Below are 21,653 nucleotides of genomic sequence, written 5' to 3'. Positions count from 1 at the left end.
TACGAATTCCTCGTATGGTTTGTTTACGTTTCGCTGCGGCATCTTTCTCGCCGGACCAAAAGTTTCTGCGGAGGTTGTGATGAACGGTAACAGATTGCACGTTCTTGTTAAAAGCATTTGTCGACGGGTGTTTCAACGGCCAGCAACAGCGCACCGAACCGTGTCCAGTGATGCCGGGTCAGAGAGACCGAAAACGATACGGTCACGGAAGACTCGATCGGTAGTGCCTGCTACCGGCAGCAGTAACGAGCCTTGTGTGGTTCCGAAAGATGTGCAGGAGTACTTTCAATCAAAAGATGCTCCAATTCTGGACCTGTTTCCTGCCACTATACTGCGAAAGGGAAATCAAACCACCGAACGATTCTACGTGGCTGATCGATCGACAGCTCGACATATAGCCGATGTCATAACACGCGATCTTCCCGAGGAACGGCTACTGCTGGAAGTTAATCCCGGCCCGGGGCTGCTAACGGAGCAGATCTTTCAGCGACGGTCACAAAATGTGCAGTTCTTCGAAACCGATCCAAGCTTCGAAGTGCGCTTGAAGAAACTCGGAGTACCATCCAACGCTCTCCGAACGGCGGATTTTAACGGAATGTGGCGAATGGAATATATGGACAGCTTCGACGGTGGTCAACGCGTCGCCAACTTGCTCACTGGTCTACCACAGCGAAAGTGGCAAGACGAAGTTAGCTTTCGCCTATTCTCGATCGTTGGATCGGTAAAGTATCTTCGCTACCTGATGAACTCCATAACGCAGCAGAATGAATTTTATTCCCTCGGTCGCTACGAGATGATTCTTTTGATGTCCCCTCTCCTTTTCTCGGTAAGTTCAGCGCGAGAAGCTTCTCACGGACCGTTACTTACGTACATTTTCCACAGCACATCGCATCAACCACCGAAGCCGGCTACAAGCTGTATCGTGGGGGTACGATTGTTTTTCAGCTGTACTTCGATCACGAATTTCTCGGTACAATTCCTCGGAAACACTTTGTGCCCTGGTTCAACAACACCAACCCCAAAAAGATACGCACCCTGCACCGAAAGCTAATCGACGACGGCGCGGACGAATGGTATCTGGTGAAGATCGTGCCGCGCAAGGATCTTTTCGAGTATATACAGCCGGACAACCTTACGCTTTTCGCATCGTTCGTGATGCAACATTATGTTAGCAGAAAAAATCGTGTCATCCCCACGTTAGAGTGAGTTCATGTTCGATTACTAGTGTAACAGAAACGCATATATAGTTGGATTAATTTGTTTTTCAGACACTGGATACCTCATTGCGGTAGTCGTTTGATAATGAACGCTAACTACGCTACGGTAGGAAAAGTTCCACCAAGCCCTCTACCAAGCCAGCTGCTTAAGTCCGTTCCGCTCGTAGCTAATGACTTCTTGGACAAGATGACTATCTACACCGAGTTTGGCGAGCTGACACCCGCTCAGGTGTTAACCCTGTTCAATGAGTTCATCAACTGGCCCGAGTTTCACCAGTCACCCTTCATACAGGCGGTTGGGGGTCAAAAACTGAAACAACGAATATCACGTCGCGCTCCTGACGATGAGGAATCCATCGACGGACCGAGCGACGGTTCTACAAACATTAGCAATGTCCGTTCGAAGAAGGCTAAAAATGTACAATAATAATGGCTCAGCTGCAGTCTTAAAGTAATCTATGTTTGTTTGTTGATAATGTTTTTTTACTTCTTCTAAGTTGGGTCATAAGCAAATACCGAAACTCGCAATACCTCCGTTGTAATTTTTGAGTAGACAAAGTTCTGCTAGCATAATCCTTCGTACCTAGTACGTGTTCCATTGGAGCAGCGGTTCGCTCCCTCAAACAGTATTGATTCGACCGAAGCAGCCGTATCCTCATCCTGGTTCCGGTTCTGCAACGTAGTCACCTCATTTGGCAGACTCTTTACGCAATCTAGCTGCAGTGTAGTTGCGTTGACACCAATCACCCAATAGGTGCGTCCGACCAACGGACAGATTTTATTGTGACGGTACAGCTCCACGCATTGGCCATTATATGGTACCATGTTTCGGCCGGTGCAGACATTTTTGGTACAACCCACAATCAACGATGGCCGCATAACATCGACGTACTCGCCCTGCTGACAAAATCCCTTCGTAAACAGGGAGTAACATTTATTTTCCTTTGGATAGTACACGTGCCCTGCGGAAAGAAGTAAATGGCAAACGTTGACCACGTAAACCGTCGAAAGTGCGAGAAATACATACCTGGTCGACAATCGCAGACCCAATCATTGTTGTGGTCGCCTGGATAGAGAATTTCGTTTTCTGCACACTTATGCGGCACAAATATAGGTGTACGGTTCTGTAGAAAATAGGTCAATAGTATGTAAATGAACGGTGCCATCGACAAATTCATGACTTGCATTTCCAAGTATGCAGATCGCGAAACAAATGCTCTACGAAGCATTGACCAACATCATTCTATTCGTTTATTATTTATACAAAAGGGGTTGACCTATTCATAAAATCTTTAAGCCATCTTCGGGGGCACTGTCTGTCAGAGCGAACACACTTGAAAGCCAAGGCCATCGGAATGATGATGTTCAGACGTAGTCTGCATGAACAACTAGCAATACCGGTTTCCGGTTTATTAGCGAACGAATTAGAGGATTCCATCATACTACTTTTCAAGCGCAAGCGAAATGCGTGTTGATCATGCATTGATGTCACTAAATGTTGCGATTGTTCGTTTTTCTTCCAGTTAAGTTGAACACTATTACAACCAATAGGCTAATCATACGACGAACTGATAACATTTTAACCTTCTTTTCCCCGACACAAATCCATCGCCGTTGGGTTGGATGGTTTTTCCAGCAGAGGGGATTTTCGAAGCTACCGTTACTTACGCGTGCATTTTGCAGCTGCGGACTGATTGCCTCGTCGACCGGATAGCCAAAGATTTCATCGCCGAGGACGCGGTCCACATTCGGAAGTTGTCCCACTACCACTCCAACGATTACCGCACATATAGCAAAGCCTGAGAGCATCATCATTGTCCTTCCTGCCATATCTCCGTTCAGATTGCGACTGACGACCGGTTCCGCGGTGGTCAATCATCGGCGGCGGCGGCGGCACGATCCACAATCTCTCACGATCACGTTGAAACGCGTTTTCGTGCTTATTTTTTCCTTCCAGCTTGAAGTCGTAATATTTTTTCCTACACTAAGGCCTTTGCGGATCATAAAAATTTGGTTCCTTGATACACAGAGCGTGATAAGTGTATTCTTTAACGAAGCCGGTTTAACACAGGAGCAAAAACTAGTTCAGGAGGTACATTGATCTTCGGCGTTCATGACGTACATGAGAAAAGGATCTGTCCTCCCGGAGGGGCTCCGAGTCGCCCGTGCCTTGAAGGTCGTCGGACAGGAAGAAATTCCTCGCTAACTTGACCCCGGTCGATCCGTTCTATGCTTCGGACACTAGAAATTGCATCGCTGGCGGGGTTTTCCCCCAGAGCATCGTGCCGTAGAGATAGGAAACCCGTATTTCTCGCGGCGACCGGATCACACACCTATTCACTCGAATGCTGCTCCACGATGGCGTTCTTCTCTTTCTCGCCACCGTCCGGTAATCTGTAGCAGGTTCGTTCAAATCAGCAACATTCGGGTACCGCTAGATGCTGCGCAGCTTCGCGTGTTCGCGCCTCTCGTCGTCACCGAACCACTTTTACAACAGCTCGTAGCTTCAGTGTTCTGCTGAAACCTGCCGAGAAAGGATTGCTGAAACTGTGTACGTTGAGTGGGTTTCTGTTGGCGCCGGTGTACGGTGGATCGTGTCGATTGCAACTTTCCCTCGCACTCTCGAAGGTCTCTGTTGAATAGGGCGTAAACATCATATTCACCCTTCAGGCAAATCGCTTCGAGAATCAGCAATGGCAACGGACGGACATATTTGGGCGCTTACTGCCATCATCGCTTTTTGGGGGCTTCTTATCATCAACGTCGTGTCGCTGCCCGCTGACCACACAGTTCGAGGGAACGTGCAGGGTAACGTAACCGACATATTTGCCTACCCCGCCGAACAGTCGGCCATAGAATCAAAACAGAACGCTCGGGTACGTAGTTGCGTGATTAGTTGACCGTGTCGTCCGTTCATGAGACTCTTCGCTTTCCAGAATCGCACTCCAATCTTCATTCCCGGTGGATGTGCAGAAGATGAAATTTTATACCCGGGTGATCACAACAACGACTGGGTCTGCGACTGCAAGCCGAGTAAGTAAGCCGAGCCTTCTGACGATAATGGTTTCTGTATCAGAAACATTACTGCGCACGGTACAACGAATTCTATTGGTTGTTTTTGATATTGTTTTCGTCCTTCTGCAGCCTACATTTATCACCCAAAATCCCACAGATGCTACCAACTGTACACACAGGGAAGCTGTGAAGCGGGAAAAATTATGTACTTGGAGCCAAACGGCAAATACCCGACCTGCATACCAAACCCCTGTCCGGACGGACAGGTTAGGTTCCAGAACATGTGCGTCATACTTAACCAGGAGCACAAAATCTGCCAAATAGCCGGCATAAAGCTGGTCGTCGGAATTAACGAGAAAACTCATCAACTAGAGTGTGTTAATATTTCTGATGTACGCTTAAATCAGACTATGATTACTAACCATGACCAAGCAAGACAATAAAGTGTATATAATTGTGTAACTTCAACCAGCCCAAACACCGGGTAATGTTCTACAAAATTCATATGCTTTTGAAACTGCTTTCGGAGCAAACTAACGTCGTTTTCGAACAACACAACACTTCGTTTGTAAACAACTAACTCAAAATTGCTGAATTTGTAACTGCTGTCAGTTGCTCCATTGCAATGTTGAAAATTATGTCAACGACACGACGGGATACCATTTCCGTCACTTACGAACAACTGACAAACGACAGATGGTTTTACAAGTTGCAGTATTAAACCACCGTCTGTAACCCTTTGAGCAGTGCTGGAGCTGGGTGTAGCTCAGTTTGCAAAGAGAAACTCGCACAAAACGTCATTCACTGACCGAGTTGCGGAGTAGGCTACGCGGAAGACTCACGGACGGCACGCAGCGCGATTAGTGTAAAAAAGATTGAACAACTCAAAACTGGAGCTTGGCAGACGAGTGTGAACGCGAAATCTAGTGTGAAATGTTTTAGGTGCGAGTACGGTGCGAGCGTGCAGACGTGTAGCTGCTGGCCCAAAAGGGGTTGTCCGTCTGCCCTCCGCCACCATGGAGGATTTGTTTTTGTTTTCTCTACCGTGCCACTAGCAGTCGACGGAGCGCCCCCTCTGGCACCGACCGAAAGTGGATGTGCTAATCCGTCGTTCCCCTCGCGTCCGTCTCGGCCGCATTTGCTGTGCGAAGTAGCTCCTTCCGGAACGGCAGCTTTCGGACCGCGGCAACATGTTCACGAAGAAAACGAATATCGATCTGAAAAAGTCGACCCTAAAAATTCAGGACAGCAAAAAAGATTCCGCTGCCCGTTTACGCCATCTGAAAACGATACTTGGTAAGCTGCGTTTTTGGGGGAAGGGGGCCACTGAAAAGGCAAAAAATGGCTCGCTGCTGGAACGACGGGGTCAGTGAAAATCGGTAGGATCGATTTCCGTCCACCAGTTGGCGTTAGCTTGGTGATGCGATATTGTGTGATATTTGCATATTCAGTGTACTCGCGCGTTCATACGCGCTGCGGAAGGGTTACGGAGGAGAATGCGATTCGTTGAATCACACCTGCACGCGTTGTATGTTGGCAGCCTTTTCTCACCTCCGCCAACTCTGTGCCACGACGGGCGCCAGCCCGCTGTTCGCCAGCCAATCCACACCAGGCAGCGCTATCCCGTTCCGGAGCACATACCAGTCGACGCACACGTTGCCAAACAATTAGACCTGGATGTTTGTGGTGTGTACGTAGCGCAACAGCGAGCAAAACACGGTTTAGAAATGGTCGCGGGAAACGAGGGGAGCTGCACTCGCGCCCACCGCTTTTGTATGCGTGTCTGGCGCAACAAAAGTTCACTTCGCGCTCGCTGATGGTGAACAACGGCCCCGCGAGAAGCAGACCCGCGATGTGTATGCGTGTGTGTACCTGTGTTTTTGGGCTGGCCAAGTGAACCTTCGCGGACGAACAACGTGTGCGAGCGCGTATGGAAAGCGCGAGAGCGAACCGCAAGAACTGTAAACAATTCATTTGTTGTTTCACAAGTTCATGGCCTACGCTCTTCGCCATCCAAGCATTCGGCAATGCATGATGATGGGAAAATACATAATGTCGCATCCGTGGAACGATCTCTTTTTTGGCATGGTTTCACGTGTCTCGCCATCCAAACGAGCTTCGCGTTTGATGACGCCCTTTGAAAAATAACCCAATATAGAGCCAGTCTGGTAGTCGCGGCCATCTGTGCGTCGTGTGAACGATCAACACGAAGTGGGGATGTGGGGTCCATTTAGTATTCAACGCGAACCGAATCGAAGTTTGGTGAAACTATCTTTCTGCACATTCCGTTCCTCATTCGCCTGCGTTGGCTTCTTTTCTTGCCCACAGAGCACGTGGACAGCGATGAAGCGAAAAATTTGTTCGAAGCCAACTACAGCCATGTCTACTACATTCTCTACGACACCTTCGTCCAGGCGGAAGCTAATCTGAAGCAGCGTGGTAAGTAACAATGCTGAATGTTTGACTGCGGTCCAAACATTCCAGCGTGGTCCCTAATTGGTAGCCACCCACGTGTTGCGCCCACATAATATAACTGTCGAAATTAAGCGTTCGACTGATCGTTGGCCTCGGTTGCACTGGGTGCCTTCTAGCATCGATGTTGATCGTGGTGTGCTCGATTTGTATCTTCTATTGTGCACTTCAAACTAATAAATGTGTCAATGTATCATCACTGTTCCCACTTTTGCTTACGTTAAACACTTTCTACCACCTCAACCAACTATACGACTTTGGGACAAAATTAAACTGCGCGGGGACTGATCCTTGCGGAATCACATATCGCGCCCTCCTATCAGAGTTATCGTTTCATCTCGGTAAGTCGTGGATGAATCGAAGCGATCGGTGACGGTCGCTTCTCGATTGGTTTGCTTCTGCTTTTTGCCTACACTGAGACTGATCGCTTGATCGCTATTCTCCAATACTTCTCTAAACAGAAACACACTGTTGTTGACACTGCTTTGATACTATTTTCATGCGCATGGTTTTATCTTCCATAAAATAGGTTTCTTTCTTTTGTTCCATTTCTTGTTAACTAATATTCTATGCTGCGCAGAAGTATTTATCTGACTTAATATTGTGTTGTGTTGCTTTCTGTTTTATTTAGCAACTTCCTCTTTTTAACAATAACGCTCGTTGTTTTCGTCCGGCAGTTTTGCTGTTTTGCACCCCCGCGTTTCTACCGTGATGCGGCCATATAATACCAATCCTGTCAAACCACTTCATTCTGTGCTCTCTTTCATTCCCGCAGTACACAAAACGCACCGCGAAGAACTGGATGGCTCCCTTTGGCTTCTGAGTAAAATTCTCTGCCTCCTGCCGGAACTGGTCCAGAGACGATGGCAGTGCCACTCGCTCGGCCGCATACTGGCCAAGCTGCTGCACTACGGCAACAGTGTCAAGTTGCGCCGCGAAGGTGTAAAATACTTTCTGCTCTGGTACCAGGCACTGGGAGACAATGCGCCGCCCTTCGTGCACGGTATGTTCACGGAGCTGGTACCTGGGCTGAGTGTGCCGCAGCGTGGCAAAGGACGGGAGGTGATCGGTTTGATACCGGGCGACAGCGATTTTATCGCCACGGATATGCTGAACCATCCCAACCTCAAGGGTGAACTAGGTGGCTCCGTGTTTCACGATACGACCGCAACGCATCCGGTAAAGTCACCAGAAATTCAACCACTTATTCCGCCAAGCTCGAGTGAACGAACGGCGGCCCCGGACCCACGAGATGGGCTCGAGATCCTGCTCGACTGCATGGTGCAATCGTGCGGATGTTTGAAGTGGCGTGACAACAGCCCGCATCGCCACATTCGCACGTTCAACTTTTTGTTGACAAAGTTCCGCGAGCAGTATCTGCCGGTGTTCTGTCCCTCGTTCGACTACAGCACCTCCGTCTACGAACCGAAACTCGATTTGCCGGTCGTGCGGAATGTTTCGAAGCGCGAAGAAGTCATGAGCTCGTGCGTGGTGGTTCTGGTCATCTGGATTGCCAAGTACACTCACGAACGACATGTCAGCAGCAAACTCGAACAGGTCCTGTCGATCGACGACGAACCGGCCGGGGTGGGTGGAGGAGCATCGGCAGCCGCCACAGGAATGTCCGTTGCTTCCGCGTTGGGTGGTAGCACCGTGCCCAGTGACCACGCCACAAGCCTTGTGTCTAACCTACGCCACCTAGGCTACACCCAGACGCAGCTGGTACGCGATGTGCTCTACTCCAGTCGGGAAACCGTAAACTTTGTCCACGAAATCTACCGCCAGGCATTTCTGATGGCCTTCACTTCGAAATCGCAGATCGAAGCGATGCGCATCGCGATCTCGGTGTACCGTGACTGGATGAGCAGTATACCGCCGCCACCCTTTCTTCTCGAACCGGAACTAGAGTCTATGGCTGTCGCGGCCGGAGACGGGACGTTTCCCTCGACACAACCTGGCGGAATTCCGGCGATACCGACCGGGGGTCGCCCGGGAAGTCAAAGACTGCGTACCGACTCGTACCTTGGCGCGATGATGCCCGGAAAAGACACCGCAGCCGGTAGCTCCATCCGGGCGGGTTTGCAGAATGTGCTGCAAGTGTTTGTGACGAACGCGGTGAACGTTTTCATGGTCAGCACGGCACACCTGAATATGCACTTCCAGTCGAAGACGACCGGGGATGGGTTTGCAACGCCGCTTGACGAGCAGACGGATATTTGCAAGCGCGTTCTCAACATTTACCGTACGATGGTGATGAAAACCCGTATGGAAGCGAAAACCTGGGAGCAGCTACTGCTCGTCCTGCTTCAGGTGACTGCCGTCATCCTGCAAAACTCGCCCCCGAACGCCAAACGCAACAACCTCGGTGGTCGGCTGGCGCAACCCATCTTTCAGACGCTCATCGTTACGTGGATTCGGGCGCACACGAACGTGCCCGTCAATCCTGGGCTGTGGGATCGCTTCCTGAAGGTGCTCTCTTCGCTGACACACCGCGAGGAACTGATCGTTGAGTGGGACAAAACAATGCAAACTTTGACGCGCGTCCTTGCGCGCCAAGTGTACAACATCAATCTTTCCGACCTTCCACTCGATCGGTTGGCGGAACAGAAAGGCAAACGGAAGCGTGGAACACCTTCCAGTTGGGTGGGCGGAGGAGGAGGTGGAACTGGCTCAACAGTATCGACAACGCAAATGATTATTGGCGACGGGCGTGCAATCGACGCACATGCCATTGCAGGGCAAGTGTCCTCAAGCAACACGCCTCACTCGGATCTAACGAACGGAACTGGTGGGGCCACGGGGCGGATGGGCGATTCATCAGCAGCGAGTAATCGGATTGTGAGCAAATACGACGATCACGCACATACCGTTGCACGCGTGCCGGGTGGAAGAAGTATTCCAGGAACACCGTCCCTGAACCGAAGCTATAGCGAGGGAAGCCTATTGCTGGCGGCACCCTTCCGAAAGAGCCGTGCCCGGAGACGGCTGAGAAATGGAGGTGCAGCACGAGACCAACAACAGCAGCACCAGCCGTCAGTTGCCGCTGATCATTCCTTTGTCCGTATGCTATCCAACACGTCCACATTCCTGAGCATCAGCAGTGAAAACATGGAGATGGCTTCCTTCTCAGAATGTCACGATACTTCGCTTACGTCAGCAGGTGCTGGTGGAGGCATCGGACGTCGGGCGGTATCGTTGGACTCCGTGCGACCGGGGCCAGGTGATGACGGATCACAAAAGCATGACGGTACGGCCAGTGGCTATCGCGGGGTTGGCGATGGTCCCGGAGGTGCTGGTGGTGGTGCTGGTGGTTCGCGTAGCCCATCACCGACCGCTTCCAGTGGGATCGAGAGTGGTTCGATCAAGGACTCTCCGATGCAGCTTGCAGACGCCCTCACGGCGGACAGCTCCAGCATTGACACGCAGGACGATCCACAATCGTTTGGAGGATCATCCACCTCGATGGGAGGGGGCGGATCGACTTCGGCTGATCGTCGTTCAATACTGGCCGGTGGTTCAGCTCGCGGATGGCTACCAGATGTGGCTGCGGTCATGTGGCGCCGAATGCTCGGTGCGCTGGGAGATGTGAACAAAATTCTCAACCCAAAGCTGCACGCCCAGGTCTACCAGTACCTGGTCAGCATGACCGAAAGTTTAATCAAAATTCGTATGAATCAGGGCATTGCGATCGAGGGAGGAGCTTCGGTGTCCATGCCGCTACCAGGGACCGGTAATCTTGTACCTCCCATTGCCCTAGTAGCCCCGTGGTGTTACGGAGCGCTAGCACTCGATGCGCAGTATGCACAGGGAAAGTTGTACGCGATGCAGTTGCTCTGTACGATCGTACAGAGTGGAGCTAGCCTGGGCAATGATCAGTTGCCCCTGTTCTACCACGCACTACACCAAGCGCTCACTGGAGAGGATCGAGCGATGGCCTACACGGCTCTTCGCTATCTCGGAGGGCCACGATTTTTGAGCTTACTGCTTCCGGGCCACACACTGCTGCTGCTGGATCTCGTGCACGCGGCTACCGTTGTGCTAACCTCGTCTGAAACTGGACCTCATGCACCGCGGGCGCATGTGGCCGGGTTGTTGGGCTCGTTGCTATGTTTCCCGCGCACATCTCTTCCCGGGCCCGTTCTACAACCGTCCGAACCACACATCGACCTAATGGAATGTCCCGACCTGCAGGAGCACGTGTTGAATGTGGTTCTACGCTGTGCTCGACGTGAACCGACGGCCAAAGCGCGGTGCATTGCGATCGCCTCCCTCGGCCAATGGATTCTGCAGAATCTCACCAATCCCGCCCCGACACAGCCCGACGATGGTCACAAGTTTGCTCAAAAGGTGCCGCATCATTCGAGTGATCAACCGCGATCGCACACGACCATCAATCCACGCATACGGGAAGCCTTTCAGGTGATTCTGCAGGCACTACAGTTCAAGCATCACACGATTGCCCGACTGGCGTCGGAAACGTTGAAACTGTGCGCCGAGCAGGGACGCAAAATTGAGCAGATTGACCGGTTGCCGCAACTGATCATCGACACGGCCTGCCTCTCTCTTGACATTCACAACGTGCCGCATCCGCGCGAGGCGGACAAAACGGTGCTCACATCACTGCTCCTGACGCTCGGTGAGCTGTGTATGTCATTTTCCGTCAGCACCCTACAGCAACCGAAGCACCATGACTCGGGCGAGCCGCTTATACTGACCGTGTTTCGGATACTGTACAAAATAGCGACGGGGCTGCAGAACGGGGAGCGCATCAAGCTGTTCACTACTGACGAAGACTTCGACATGAGCATTGCGGTGGACGATGTGCGTGAAAGTGGGTCTGGCGGAAGCTTTGGCGAGTCGGGTAGCCACCAGACGGCGGAAACGGTCGCCAACGGTCAAACGGCCATCAGACTGTGCGCCAAAACCGTCGCCATGCATCTGATCACCAATCTGGGTCATTTTCCGATGGGCATCGGTGCGACGAGGCTTAGCTCACTGGTAGACGAGCAGGACGATCTGCTGCTGCATCAACCGACTACCAGTGTTGCTAATGGTGCTGCAGCAACGGGATCGACCGCAGTTGTCGTTACTGGTGGGGGAACGCTTCTTCAGCGCGAGAACTCAATTGCTGGTACACGTGGAATCGATTCGATGGAGCTCGGTGCTTCGCATGTGCTCGCTTCCCCAAATATGCAGCTGCTGATGCTAAGCCCCGAGCTAGTGGCCAGTTTCATCGAACTTCCGTCGCTAAGACTACCGGGAGGGGGTGCTACGGCTGGACTACTCACCGCCAACCGCCAAGTGCGGCTGTTACTACGTGACCTTAACGGGAAGGCTTGTTGGGATGCTTCGATACTATACAAAGAACCACCAATTACGCTACCGCCGGGCACCACAATCGGGGAACAAGGTGAACGGAAGGTGACGCCGACAACGAGTGGTGAAGGTACCGATCGCAACACATTCCACACAGCGGCAGCCGTTTCACGGCACTATGCCCATCCGATTAGTGCCGGAGGTGGCCAGAGTCCGGTTGGAGCGGCTAGACACTTTGCTAGTGGTAGTGCCTCGATCGATCCGCTCATGTCTACGGCAATCGGACTCCCGATGACTCATGGTCCGCGACATACCCTACGCCATCGACCGGTACATCAGCTGCCGGTAGCGAAGGATCTGGCCCCTGATTTGGATCAGTTAGATGATGTGAGTATTGGAACAACACAAATGGCACAACTGTAATGTTTGTAATGGGCCGTTTTATTAATTATGTTTGATTGATTGCTTTTATCAGCTACTGCAATACATTGGGTACACGAGTCCAGAATGTTTGGATTGCACGGAAATTCCTTTGAACACGGCGGGCCCTAGCCCCCTTGGAGCCGCACTGGAAGCGCAGACCATTTCGATTATCCTGAATCAGCGTACGATCGAAGCAGAAGCCGTTGCAAGACAGCATTCTATGAGTGAACCTCCGGGAATGATGGCACTGGGCGCATCTTTTCCCGCGGTCTCGACGGCGACTAGCACCAATAGTTTTGGCGGTACAAGTGGCTACGGAAGTTACCCCATGTCTGGCGCTCACTGCCATTCGTACACCGAAGAATCTCCTGCCCAACAAGGTTTCGCAGTGGGCAATGGAACGCTGGTCAAAGGAACGTTGCAAGGGAGCGATGCTTCAACGACAACAAAACCACCATTCCAGCTCGGTCGCATTCTATTCAACCAGCTCGGTTTGGCTGGCTGGGAAAGGCGCAAGCGGACCCACCTACTCCAGCGTACCGACAAGTTGCTGCGCGAGCTGCGCAATCTCGATAATCAAAAGTGCCGCGAAACGCACAAAATGGCTGTGATCTACGTTGCGAACGGACAGGAAGACAAGCACAGTATTCTGCGCAACGCCTGTGGCAGCAGTACTTACGAAATGTTTGTGTCGGCGCTCGGTTGGGAGGTGGAACTGGAATCGCATCACGGGTTTCTCGGTGGGTTGCCGCGCCAGGGTTGCGGCCAGACGGCACCCTATTATGCGACACCATTCCTGGAAGTTATCTATCATGTAGCAACCCGAATGCCGACCGATACTCCCGAGGCGATACTGAACAAAACGCGCCACCTTGGTAACGACGAAGTACACATCGTCTGGAGTGAGCACAACCGCGACTACCGGCGTGATATTCTACCGACCGAGTTCTGTGACGTACTGATCGTGATCTATCCGCTAAAGAGTGGTCTGTTTCGCGTGACGGTCAATAAGAAGGCCGACGTGCCGTGGTTTGGCCCACTGTCCGATGAAATGGTGGTTGGTGGCGCATGCCTCGCAAGTCTGGTACGTGCTTCGGCCATCAATGCGAGTCGTGCCAAGCGTAGCTCGTTGTCACTTTATCAGCAGTAGTAAGTGCCACCTGATGCTCGTGATCCCATGGGGAAGAAATGAAATATTGAATGTCCCCCTTTCTTTCGCTAGTTACGAAGAGCGCAACAGATCCCTGGAGACGGTGGCGCAACGGCACCGAGAAAATACCACATTCGAAGACTTCACCGCGCGCGTTTTCAGCCCGATTGCGCCTCACAGTACGGTAGGTGTTGGTGCTGGGAGCGGGGGACCATTGACTTCCGGCACGAATGCTTCGGCTCCGCTGGCAGCGGCTCTTATCGATCACCACAGCCGAGGTCCTTCCAAAAGTGAGCATTGTTTACGGCAAGCTTCTTCGTGTTGACTTCTTCTTTTCTTTGTTTTTCCAAGTAACTCATTCTTGTGCCATCATACGTCTTTTAAAGTGATTCATGAATATTGGATTCGGAACAATAGCCGTGAATCGGGATCTAAAATCGTTCAGTTAATGATTGAATTGTACTATTCACCATAATCTTTAATGCACACTAAATTGATCATTGTGTTTGGGTTTTGGTTTTATAATTTTTCTAATGTAATATAAGGTCACAACTTACACAGTTGGTAGACGTATGTACCATGTACAATGTTTTTTGTTGCTTTCTGACAAATATCAGGAATGTTTAGTTAATTTAATAATTAATAGAAGGGTTTTTAACAACGTTCACTTTATCTTTGCCACTAGTTGTATTCTAAAAATTTTATCCGAGCATGAAACATCTGCGGATCTCAATATGATGTAATCACCGTCGAACACGTTGAAACGGAATGGTTAACTTTTCTCTTCTCTCTTCCGTTCAGCATGGATACACCATCCGGAAATGGTAGCTACGGCACGGGAAGTAACGCAGCAAACCCTGGCCTCGGTATCGCTTGATCAACCATCCCCTAGGCCGTTGCGCAAACTGCATCCCTTCAAGGCGGCACCAAAAACGAAATCACAGCATGTTGGTACCGTTCCAGGAAACCACACGGTCACGCATGCTTTCGTAGGTTCTCATACCTCGTCCGCGGTCACAGTCGGCGGAGCAGGTCATAACACCAGCGGAACGCCACCAGAAAGCCCAACTCTTCCGGGGCGTAAAATCAAATGAGATTGGTGGTAGCTTCGGGCTACCACTATCGGATTGTCGATGCCACAGCACCGTCAACCGTCGCAAACGTTAAACACCACAAACAATACCACCACTGTTAGCGCTATCATGACCAGCAGCGGTTGCAGTAAGGACGAAGCGTGCGATAAGTTGCTTCCCTCCATCATTCCAGCACCGCTCATTGGCCAACGATACGGTCTTACGGTGGTGGCCAGAATAACCGCATGCTTTTGTGGCAAATGAGATGACGACAGAACCGAGGGGTTGTGTAGAAGTCTCCGCCTGCACTAATGTTTTTTTTTCTCGTTCTTTCCCACGCATTAATATTCTATCAAACAAATCCGAAGCACTTCTACAATGCATTCGTAAGAGCGAAGGTAGAGCCGCGTCGTCGGAAAAGAGCCCTTTTTTGTGGATAACAAACTTTTTAGCTTTAACGTCACCACTCTGTAGGTAGTTTATGAATGATTGGCTCCTGGAAGGGACGGAGAGACAGAGTAGCGAGTTATCGGCCGGAGAAACGTTTATTATATACAACAGACGTTTATATATTTATTTATTAACACTATTAACAAAGCAGGAAGGCGACAGGATCAAAGAAGAAGTCTCGAACAGAATGGCATATAAGCAATCGAAACGCATTCGTTGTGAAAAATGTGGTAAGATGCAAGGAAGGGTAGTGAGAACATTACAGTTGGAAGGTTGAGAACGAGATGTGAAGAACTCTCATCGAAACGATGGTGTAATCATCACACAACATGGCGTCCATTAGTACCCCAAATCGCAGGCGGGTACAAGTATTTTTGTTACTACTTTTTAATATTTACAATATTATTATTTTTTTCGATTACTTGACTGTTACTACTTTTTTGTGGTCTACGTTTGTTTAACACGCGCATTACCTTGAATTTATTTGTCATTATTACCATCGCACGCGCGGCACGAGCGTAGATGATAGGTTAGTGGAAAGAAAATCAATCGCTTGAGTAACTCCTTAGCATGTAACGATGCACCTTTCATAAAATTCAACAAAGACTGTCCCGAGCAAGAAAATGTATGGCTTATGTATTGCTTTATTTAAAAACTCCCGACCATTTTCTGCGATTTGCGTTTCACTGCATTTCATCGATCTTCATCAATCTTGAAGGGCAACTTTTCCTTCGCCTCGTGCGTTGTCGTCGGGCTATATAGGTTCCGTCCCACCGGCGGGAGGTTCGCGCGCTGATAGGTGATAGTAGACGCGTCCGGCAAAAACACCAAGCAACTTGGAGAAACTCTCCTTGCATGATTCGATGCTGGACGATGATCTTTGCAAACAGAGCAGCAATATTGTAGTTATGATAGGAATTGCATTGGAACCAAAAAGCTGGTGTCCCAAAAATATGGCAAAATCTTTTTTACGTAAACATTTTTAGACAAAACTCACATCACACACGGCGCAGCTTAGATGGGACTTAGATGGGCTGCGGAACGTCTTCGGGAAAAGGATGGTAATTGTTGGTCGGAGCAGTCGAAAGAGAGGATCGTTTTGTGGTTGATTTTTTCGAGAAATGTTTTCACCGCACATCATGTTCATTCCAGGCGACATAGAAAGGCAACCACTAGTGCATTGTGGGTTAAACAAACAATTTTACAGTATGTTGCTAGACACAAAAAGCAGAAAAGCAAAACCAACAGCAGACTAACGGCGCTTTATGTGAGTTTGTTGTGTGCGGTGATAAAATGTTAAATTTTGCAATACCACTATAGATATATTTCTGCAGCAGCGTTGATAGCCTACAACTTTTTGCTCCATTTACAAACTTCTCTTTATAGCATTGCAACCATTTCTGCAGCAGCATTGTGCATATTAGCATGGAGATGCGAAACGTTTACAAAATACGCATTGATCTGCTAACTGCTAACTATAAATACGAAGATGGAAACACACATACGCCTATAGCCTAGTTAAGTCTTCTTCGGTGGTATTCTCTTTGCCGCGCAGTTACAATTGCGAAATGAAAACAAAAGACAAACATTACACTACAATAAACATCACGAACGAGCGAAGGGATTGCACGTAAAGGAACCTTGCAGTTAAACCGTACAAGTACATGCAACAATAAAACCAAAATTAAAGATAAAATAAAACTGAAAACCAAATGAACCAATCGGTGAGTGTTGGAAAAGTAGCTTTATTTTAAACTCCCGAATATCTTTGACGAAAACACTTTTCCTGTAAAACTGATACTACGTTAACGGCAAAAAATAGGAATACACTCATAAAGAGAACACACGGTAAGAATAACACTAATGTGTCGTGACAATGTGAATGAGTTATAAACTTTATTTACGTAATCATGTTTTGCACGTGGCTGAACATTGATCGTCGTATAAAAATGCTCTTCTAATACATGGAGTTTAATCTGTTCTGTTCGTGGAGTGGCGGTACACGCTATCAAGCGTTTGGGCGAGAAGTGCCACATAATAATTTGAGACATACGCTTGGCTACGCTTGATTCATCGTTTACTACGTTACCAAAGAGCCAAACACCAGAAAGGCAAAACGTGTTCAGTGATGTTTGGTAAACCCGTATGTTTTTCAATTGCTGTTGTATAGTTTGTATTGTACTGTGTTTCTGCATTTATCATCCATGTTTCTTACGACGCCCTTTCGTTCGGCTACTAGTTATTGCTCTCTGTTCCGCTTTCGTCCAGTTTGTGAAGCTTTTAAATGCATTGCATTATTATTTTTGTTTAACCATTCGCTTGCTTGTAAGCAACTACCAATTGAGGAGAAAAATGCATAACTGAAACACGCTGTTTCGTGGAGAATAACATACGCTGGCAGCTTCATAAAACAACCCCTGAGATGGAGATTGCAATTAGATTGTGATAATGGTCGGCATTGGCATCCCCCGATTCATTTTCGCTGCTAGCTGTTTCCCGTCGTACGGTGCATAATGTCCACAGCACACTATTCCCTCGTCACGGCGGCATGGATAGCTCTGGCAACATACGATACGTTATTCTCGTTCAGTCCGCACATACTGATCCGTCCCGTTTTCAGCAGATAGATGCTAAACTCCTTGATTAGGATTTGCACTTGTTTTTCTGTCAGATAGAAATGACCGTTAGTGTACGAAGGTTGCTTGTATGAAGTTTCTGAATTGTTTCAATTATTTAAAAAAAGCATCCACGTACCGTTCAAACCGGTGTAGGAAAACATTCCAATCTGCTGGGTGATGTGCTCCCAGGTCCCGGGAGTTTTCAGAGCCATAAGTTCGTCGTAGAGTGCTTTGCGCATCTTAATGATACGCGAGCTCATCGTCTTGATGCACTCCATCCACTCCGCGCGCAACTCTTTATCGTTCAACACGCGGCTCACGATGCGACTACCGAAGGCCGGTGGGTTGGAGTACATGCCACGCACTAGTAGCGTAATCTGCGAAGCAACCGCGGCACTGGTATTGGCGTCCTTCTGGACGATGGTCAGATTACCGATTCGTTCGTCTGTGAAGTGGGGGTAGATAAATCAGCAATGATAGCCCGTGGCCGTTTACACCATAGTCCCCTGCTTACTGTAAAGACCAAAGTTCTTGGCGAAGCTTTGCGAGCAGAACATTTCGAAACCGCGACTAACGAAGTAGCGCACCGCAAACGCATCCTTGTTCGGATCACCGCTGGCAAAGCCCTGGTAAGCGGAGTCGAAGAACGGGAACAACTTGCGCCGCTCGCACATGTCGGCAATCAGCTTCCATTGCGCTTCGGTCGGATCGTTACCGGTCGGGTTGTGGGCACAGGCGTGAAGAATAATGACCGCCCCCTCGGGAGCATTTCCTAAGTCTTCCAGCATGCCCTCAAAATCGATGCCGCGCTTCTCCTGGTGCCAATAGCGGTACGTCCGCGCTTCGCTGAATCCGGCGTACGTGAACACCTTGTGATGGTTTTCCCAGGTCGGCTCGGAGTAGTAGAACGTGGTGCGATTCAGTATACGGGCCAGAAACTCGGCACCAATACGCAAAGCGCCTGTCCCCGACAGGCACTGCACGCCAAACGCCCGCTTGCTCTGGAGAGCTTCACTATCGTCACCGAGGAGCAGTGTTGAGGCCGCATTCGTTACACTGTCCATACCGAGCACCGGTAGATACTCGTGGTTCAGCGAACCATCCGCCACGATAGCCGCCTCGGCCTTCTTGACCACCGGGAGAATCCATGGTTTACCCTCGTTCGTACGGTACGCTGCAAGTGCACGTATTTTCGGTATTATTGGAAACAACCATCAATTTGCACCGGACAACGCAGATAACGAAGATCAAGTCACGCAAGATTGCTTTGATTGGCATACGGTGGGCGATATTCGGTTGCCCCCAGCAACCTTCCCTGCTCATCGCTCAGTGCAACCGCGTCATCCATTTGCGTAAGCAATTGTTACGATGTGATAAAAATGGCTTTTTTGCTGCCTGTTTGTCCATTTCGCACATCAACGATACTATTACGGAGCCATATAGAGCAACCTTGGTTGACCTTGAACAATGGGGGGGTATTCTGGGCTTCACCTAAGGACCTTCTGATGAGCCGGCTTCAATAATGTGGTCAATGTAAAAACCCATCGCTTACCTCCAACGCCAAGGTTAACCTTACTCGGGTTGGGGTCCTCATTGCAAGCCTTGTTGAGAGCGAACACCTCCACCGGCGGACCAATTTCGACATTCGCAAAAATGCTCATTCTGGGTACCAAGCAAACACAAGAAAACACTAAACCACGAAGAACACAGAGCTGACGAACTGCGATACTTGAGCTGCGAATACGCGAATAATATTGATACTGCGATACGAATACCGTTGGCTCGTAATTATCTATTTCGCTTCAGCGTTCCGTTGTGTAACACAACACAACACAACGCAACGGACCACGCGAAACCGCGGACAGTAAAAAAAGCCAAAACTGCGTACGTGTTGGAACTGGCAAGGAAGGGGAACTTCGGAACAAACAATTAAGATGAAAACTAAATTTGTAAAGAATACGTGCAACGAAAATGCAAAGGTGCGCCGTTAAAAGATTCTTCTCATTTTTACTTTATTCACTCTTCGTTTAAAGATTTCGCAGTTCGTTGGTTGCAATACCCTCCGAAGCAACCCTGCTGGCGTTGATAAGCAAACGTCAATCTGGCGAAAAAGGGGACACAAAATGTAAACACAGTAGGCGTGTTGAATTACCACCGACGGAAATGGAGCTGGAACCGAGCAAAATAGTGGACTTTTGCTATGAGTATGAAAATGTGGACGGCAAGCAGGGCAAGCTGGTGTACGCCATTGAAATACCGTACAAAGGCAGTGTGACCGAGCTTAGCCATCAGATCATAGCCAACCGGATGGATCCGATAATGAAGTTTCTGAAGGCGGATCGCAATTTGCTTGAAGTGCTGCAACAGTTCGTCGAGCGTGAAAATCAAGCCTTCTACGATGAGCGGGATGAGCTGCTGCTAGAGAAATTCCGCACCACCGGAAGTCCCGATGTGGGTACGCTGGCACTGGATATAGAAAAGTTGTACCGCGAGGAAGTGCTCGAGTACGCCGATCGGATTGGTCCGTCGGATGAGGAAATTTTTGCCCAAAGCTACCACCAGTTGGTACACTCGTCGCTACTGCCAGAGATCTTAGGGAAGGAACGAGAATACGCTCGGACAATCGCGAGTCTGAGCACGCAGATGACCCAGCAGATCTGCACGATGAACACGCTGCACCAGGAGGAGATCGAATCGAAGCTCAAGCTGCTGGACATTTCGATCACGCCGGAAAACATTAATCACATGCTGGCGAAGCAGTACGGCATGCAGAATATGATTCGCAAGCAGTGCGAATCGGAGCTCGAGTCGACGCGCGGACATCAAAAACACGAGCACCGCAACTGGGTGATACAGCACGTGGACGAAAGCTTCCTCGGGGAGTCGGAAAGCCCCACGCAGATCGGCAATCGTTGGTCGATGATTTCGACACAAGCACCGTCGATGGAGGAAAGCTTCACCATCCATCTCGGATCGCAGTTGAAGCATATGCACAACATTCGCATCCTCAGCACTCGCGTGTCCGATCTTTGCAGCCCACTCTATGGCGACAACTCTTTCGGGGGTCCGAATGTGGCTCTCGGGTTGTATTCTAGCTCACTTTGCGGAATCGTGGTACTCACGCCATCCGGAACCATTAGTCCGGACCGAGAAATTCGGCGCAACGCCAACATGTCGACCGAATTTCACTTCGATCAGATCGATCGCCAGATCGAACGTATTCAGGAGGATCTGCGAAATCTCCAGCACGGATCGACCGAGGAGGTAAGCGGCGCACAATCACTGGCCGCTGCCGGCCGGCGTCCAGATCGCAACGTGGTGACGGTGAAACCGGGTGATGCTTTCATCACGCGGCACTCGAACCTGTCGCACTCGCACGTCATCTTTCATCTTATCTCGGACGAAACATTCCAAAGCCCGAGCGAAATCAACTCGCGGCATCCGGTGATACTGGGTTTGAGGAATATACTGAAAATCTCAAGCCGCCACGATATTACCACCCTCACCATACCGGCGCTACTGCGCCACGAGATGTCCGAGGTAAGTTTACGAAGCGGAAAAGAAATCGAAAGGCTAAGGCCTTACATCTAATCCCTTCCGTTGCAGGATATGACGGTGAGTTGGTGCATTCGGAGGGCGGAATTGGTGTTTAAGTGCGCCAAAGGGTTCATGATTGAATCGGCCAGCTGGGGCGGGGCAGAACTGAACACGCTGCAGTTGCTTTTGCCCCACAATATGTCCGAGGAACTGTTTCGCACTCTTGCCGACATGGTTCCACACGTGTTTCGCGTAGCCAACCCGAAAGTACTCCAATAACGAAAGCGATAATACTATATTAGTGCACCAAAAGGCGTTGTTTCAAGTGATCGTCATTATAAATAAAAATCGTGTAATCAAGTTTGAACAGCTACTTAACAGA

General features: G+C 49.7%; 6 protein-coding genes across 6 annotated transcripts; 4 read left to right on the top strand and 2 right to left on the bottom strand.

Annotated features, from left to right (window-relative positions):
* Positions 1-79: 79 nt before the first annotated feature.
* Positions 80-1,644, top strand: LOC131207545 (dimethyladenosine transferase 2, mitochondrial). The gene is made up of 3 exons (XM_058200163.1): positions 80-826; positions 883-1,202; positions 1,269-1,644. The coding sequence occupies exons 1-3, from the start codon at positions 80-82 to the stop codon at positions 1,642-1,644; spliced, it is 1,443 nt and encodes a 480-aa protein (XP_058056146.1).
* Positions 1,197-3,458, bottom strand: LOC131212053 (uncharacterized). The gene is made up of 3 exons (XM_058205777.1): positions 2,886-3,458; positions 2,245-2,341; positions 1,197-2,179 (listed from the first exon to the last, which is right to left on the bottom strand). Exons 1-3 carry the CDS (start codon positions 3,045-3,047, stop codon positions 1,782-1,784), a joined length of 657 nt encoding a protein of 218 aa, XP_058061760.1. The 5' UTR covers positions 3,048-3,458; the 3' UTR covers positions 1,197-1,781.
* Positions 3,459-3,645: 187 nt separating this feature from the next.
* Positions 3,646-4,704, top strand: LOC131212054 (uncharacterized). Its single transcript, XM_058205778.1, has 4 exons — positions 3,646-3,768; positions 3,888-4,093; positions 4,154-4,250; positions 4,362-4,704. The coding sequence occupies exons 2-4, from the start codon at positions 3,911-3,913 to the stop codon at positions 4,673-4,675; spliced, it is 594 nt and encodes a 197-aa protein (XP_058061761.1). The 5' UTR covers positions 3,646-3,768; positions 3,888-3,910; the 3' UTR covers positions 4,676-4,704.
* Positions 4,705-5,422: 718 nt separating this feature from the next.
* On the top strand, positions 5,423-16,750 carry LOC131208973 (probable Rho GTPase-activating protein CG5521). The gene is made up of 8 exons (XM_058201924.1): positions 5,423-5,528; positions 6,561-6,671; positions 7,028-7,045; positions 7,480-8,326; positions 8,381-12,407; positions 12,496-13,592; positions 13,666-13,883; positions 14,395-16,750. Exons 1-8 carry the CDS (start codon positions 5,423-5,425, stop codon positions 14,685-14,687), a joined length of 6,717 nt encoding a protein of 2,238 aa, XP_058057907.1. The 3' UTR covers positions 14,688-16,750.
* Positions 16,751-16,918: 168 nt separating this feature from the next.
* LOC131212701 (aspartate aminotransferase, cytoplasmic) lies at positions 16,919-19,556 on the bottom strand. Its single transcript, XM_058206670.1, has 4 exons — positions 19,287-19,556; positions 18,249-18,908; positions 17,871-18,179; positions 16,919-17,780 (listed from the first exon to the last, which is right to left on the bottom strand). The coding sequence occupies exons 1-4, from the start codon at positions 19,393-19,395 to the stop codon at positions 17,644-17,646; spliced, it is 1,215 nt and encodes a 404-aa protein (XP_058062653.1). The 5' UTR covers positions 19,396-19,556; the 3' UTR covers positions 16,919-17,643.
* A 76-nt stretch (positions 19,557-19,632) lies between these two features.
* LOC131209845 (protein C12orf4 homolog) lies at positions 19,633-21,637 on the top strand. The gene is made up of 3 exons (XM_058202989.1): positions 19,633-19,683; positions 19,768-21,274; positions 21,341-21,637. The coding sequence occupies exons 2-3, from the start codon at positions 19,898-19,900 to the stop codon at positions 21,548-21,550; spliced, it is 1,587 nt and encodes a 528-aa protein (XP_058058972.1). The 5' UTR covers positions 19,633-19,683; positions 19,768-19,897; the 3' UTR covers positions 21,551-21,637.
* Positions 21,638-21,653: the final 16 nt, after the last annotated feature.

Source organism: Anopheles bellator, chromosome 2, assembly GCF_943735745.2.
Source record: "Anopheles bellator chromosome 2, idAnoBellAS_SP24_06.2, whole genome shotgun sequence".
NCBI classification, from domain to species: domain Eukaryota; kingdom Metazoa; phylum Arthropoda; class Insecta; order Diptera; family Culicidae; genus Anopheles; species Anopheles bellator.
Note: the sequence above shows the minus strand (reverse complement) of the source record. Positions and strands in the feature narration are given on the sequence as shown.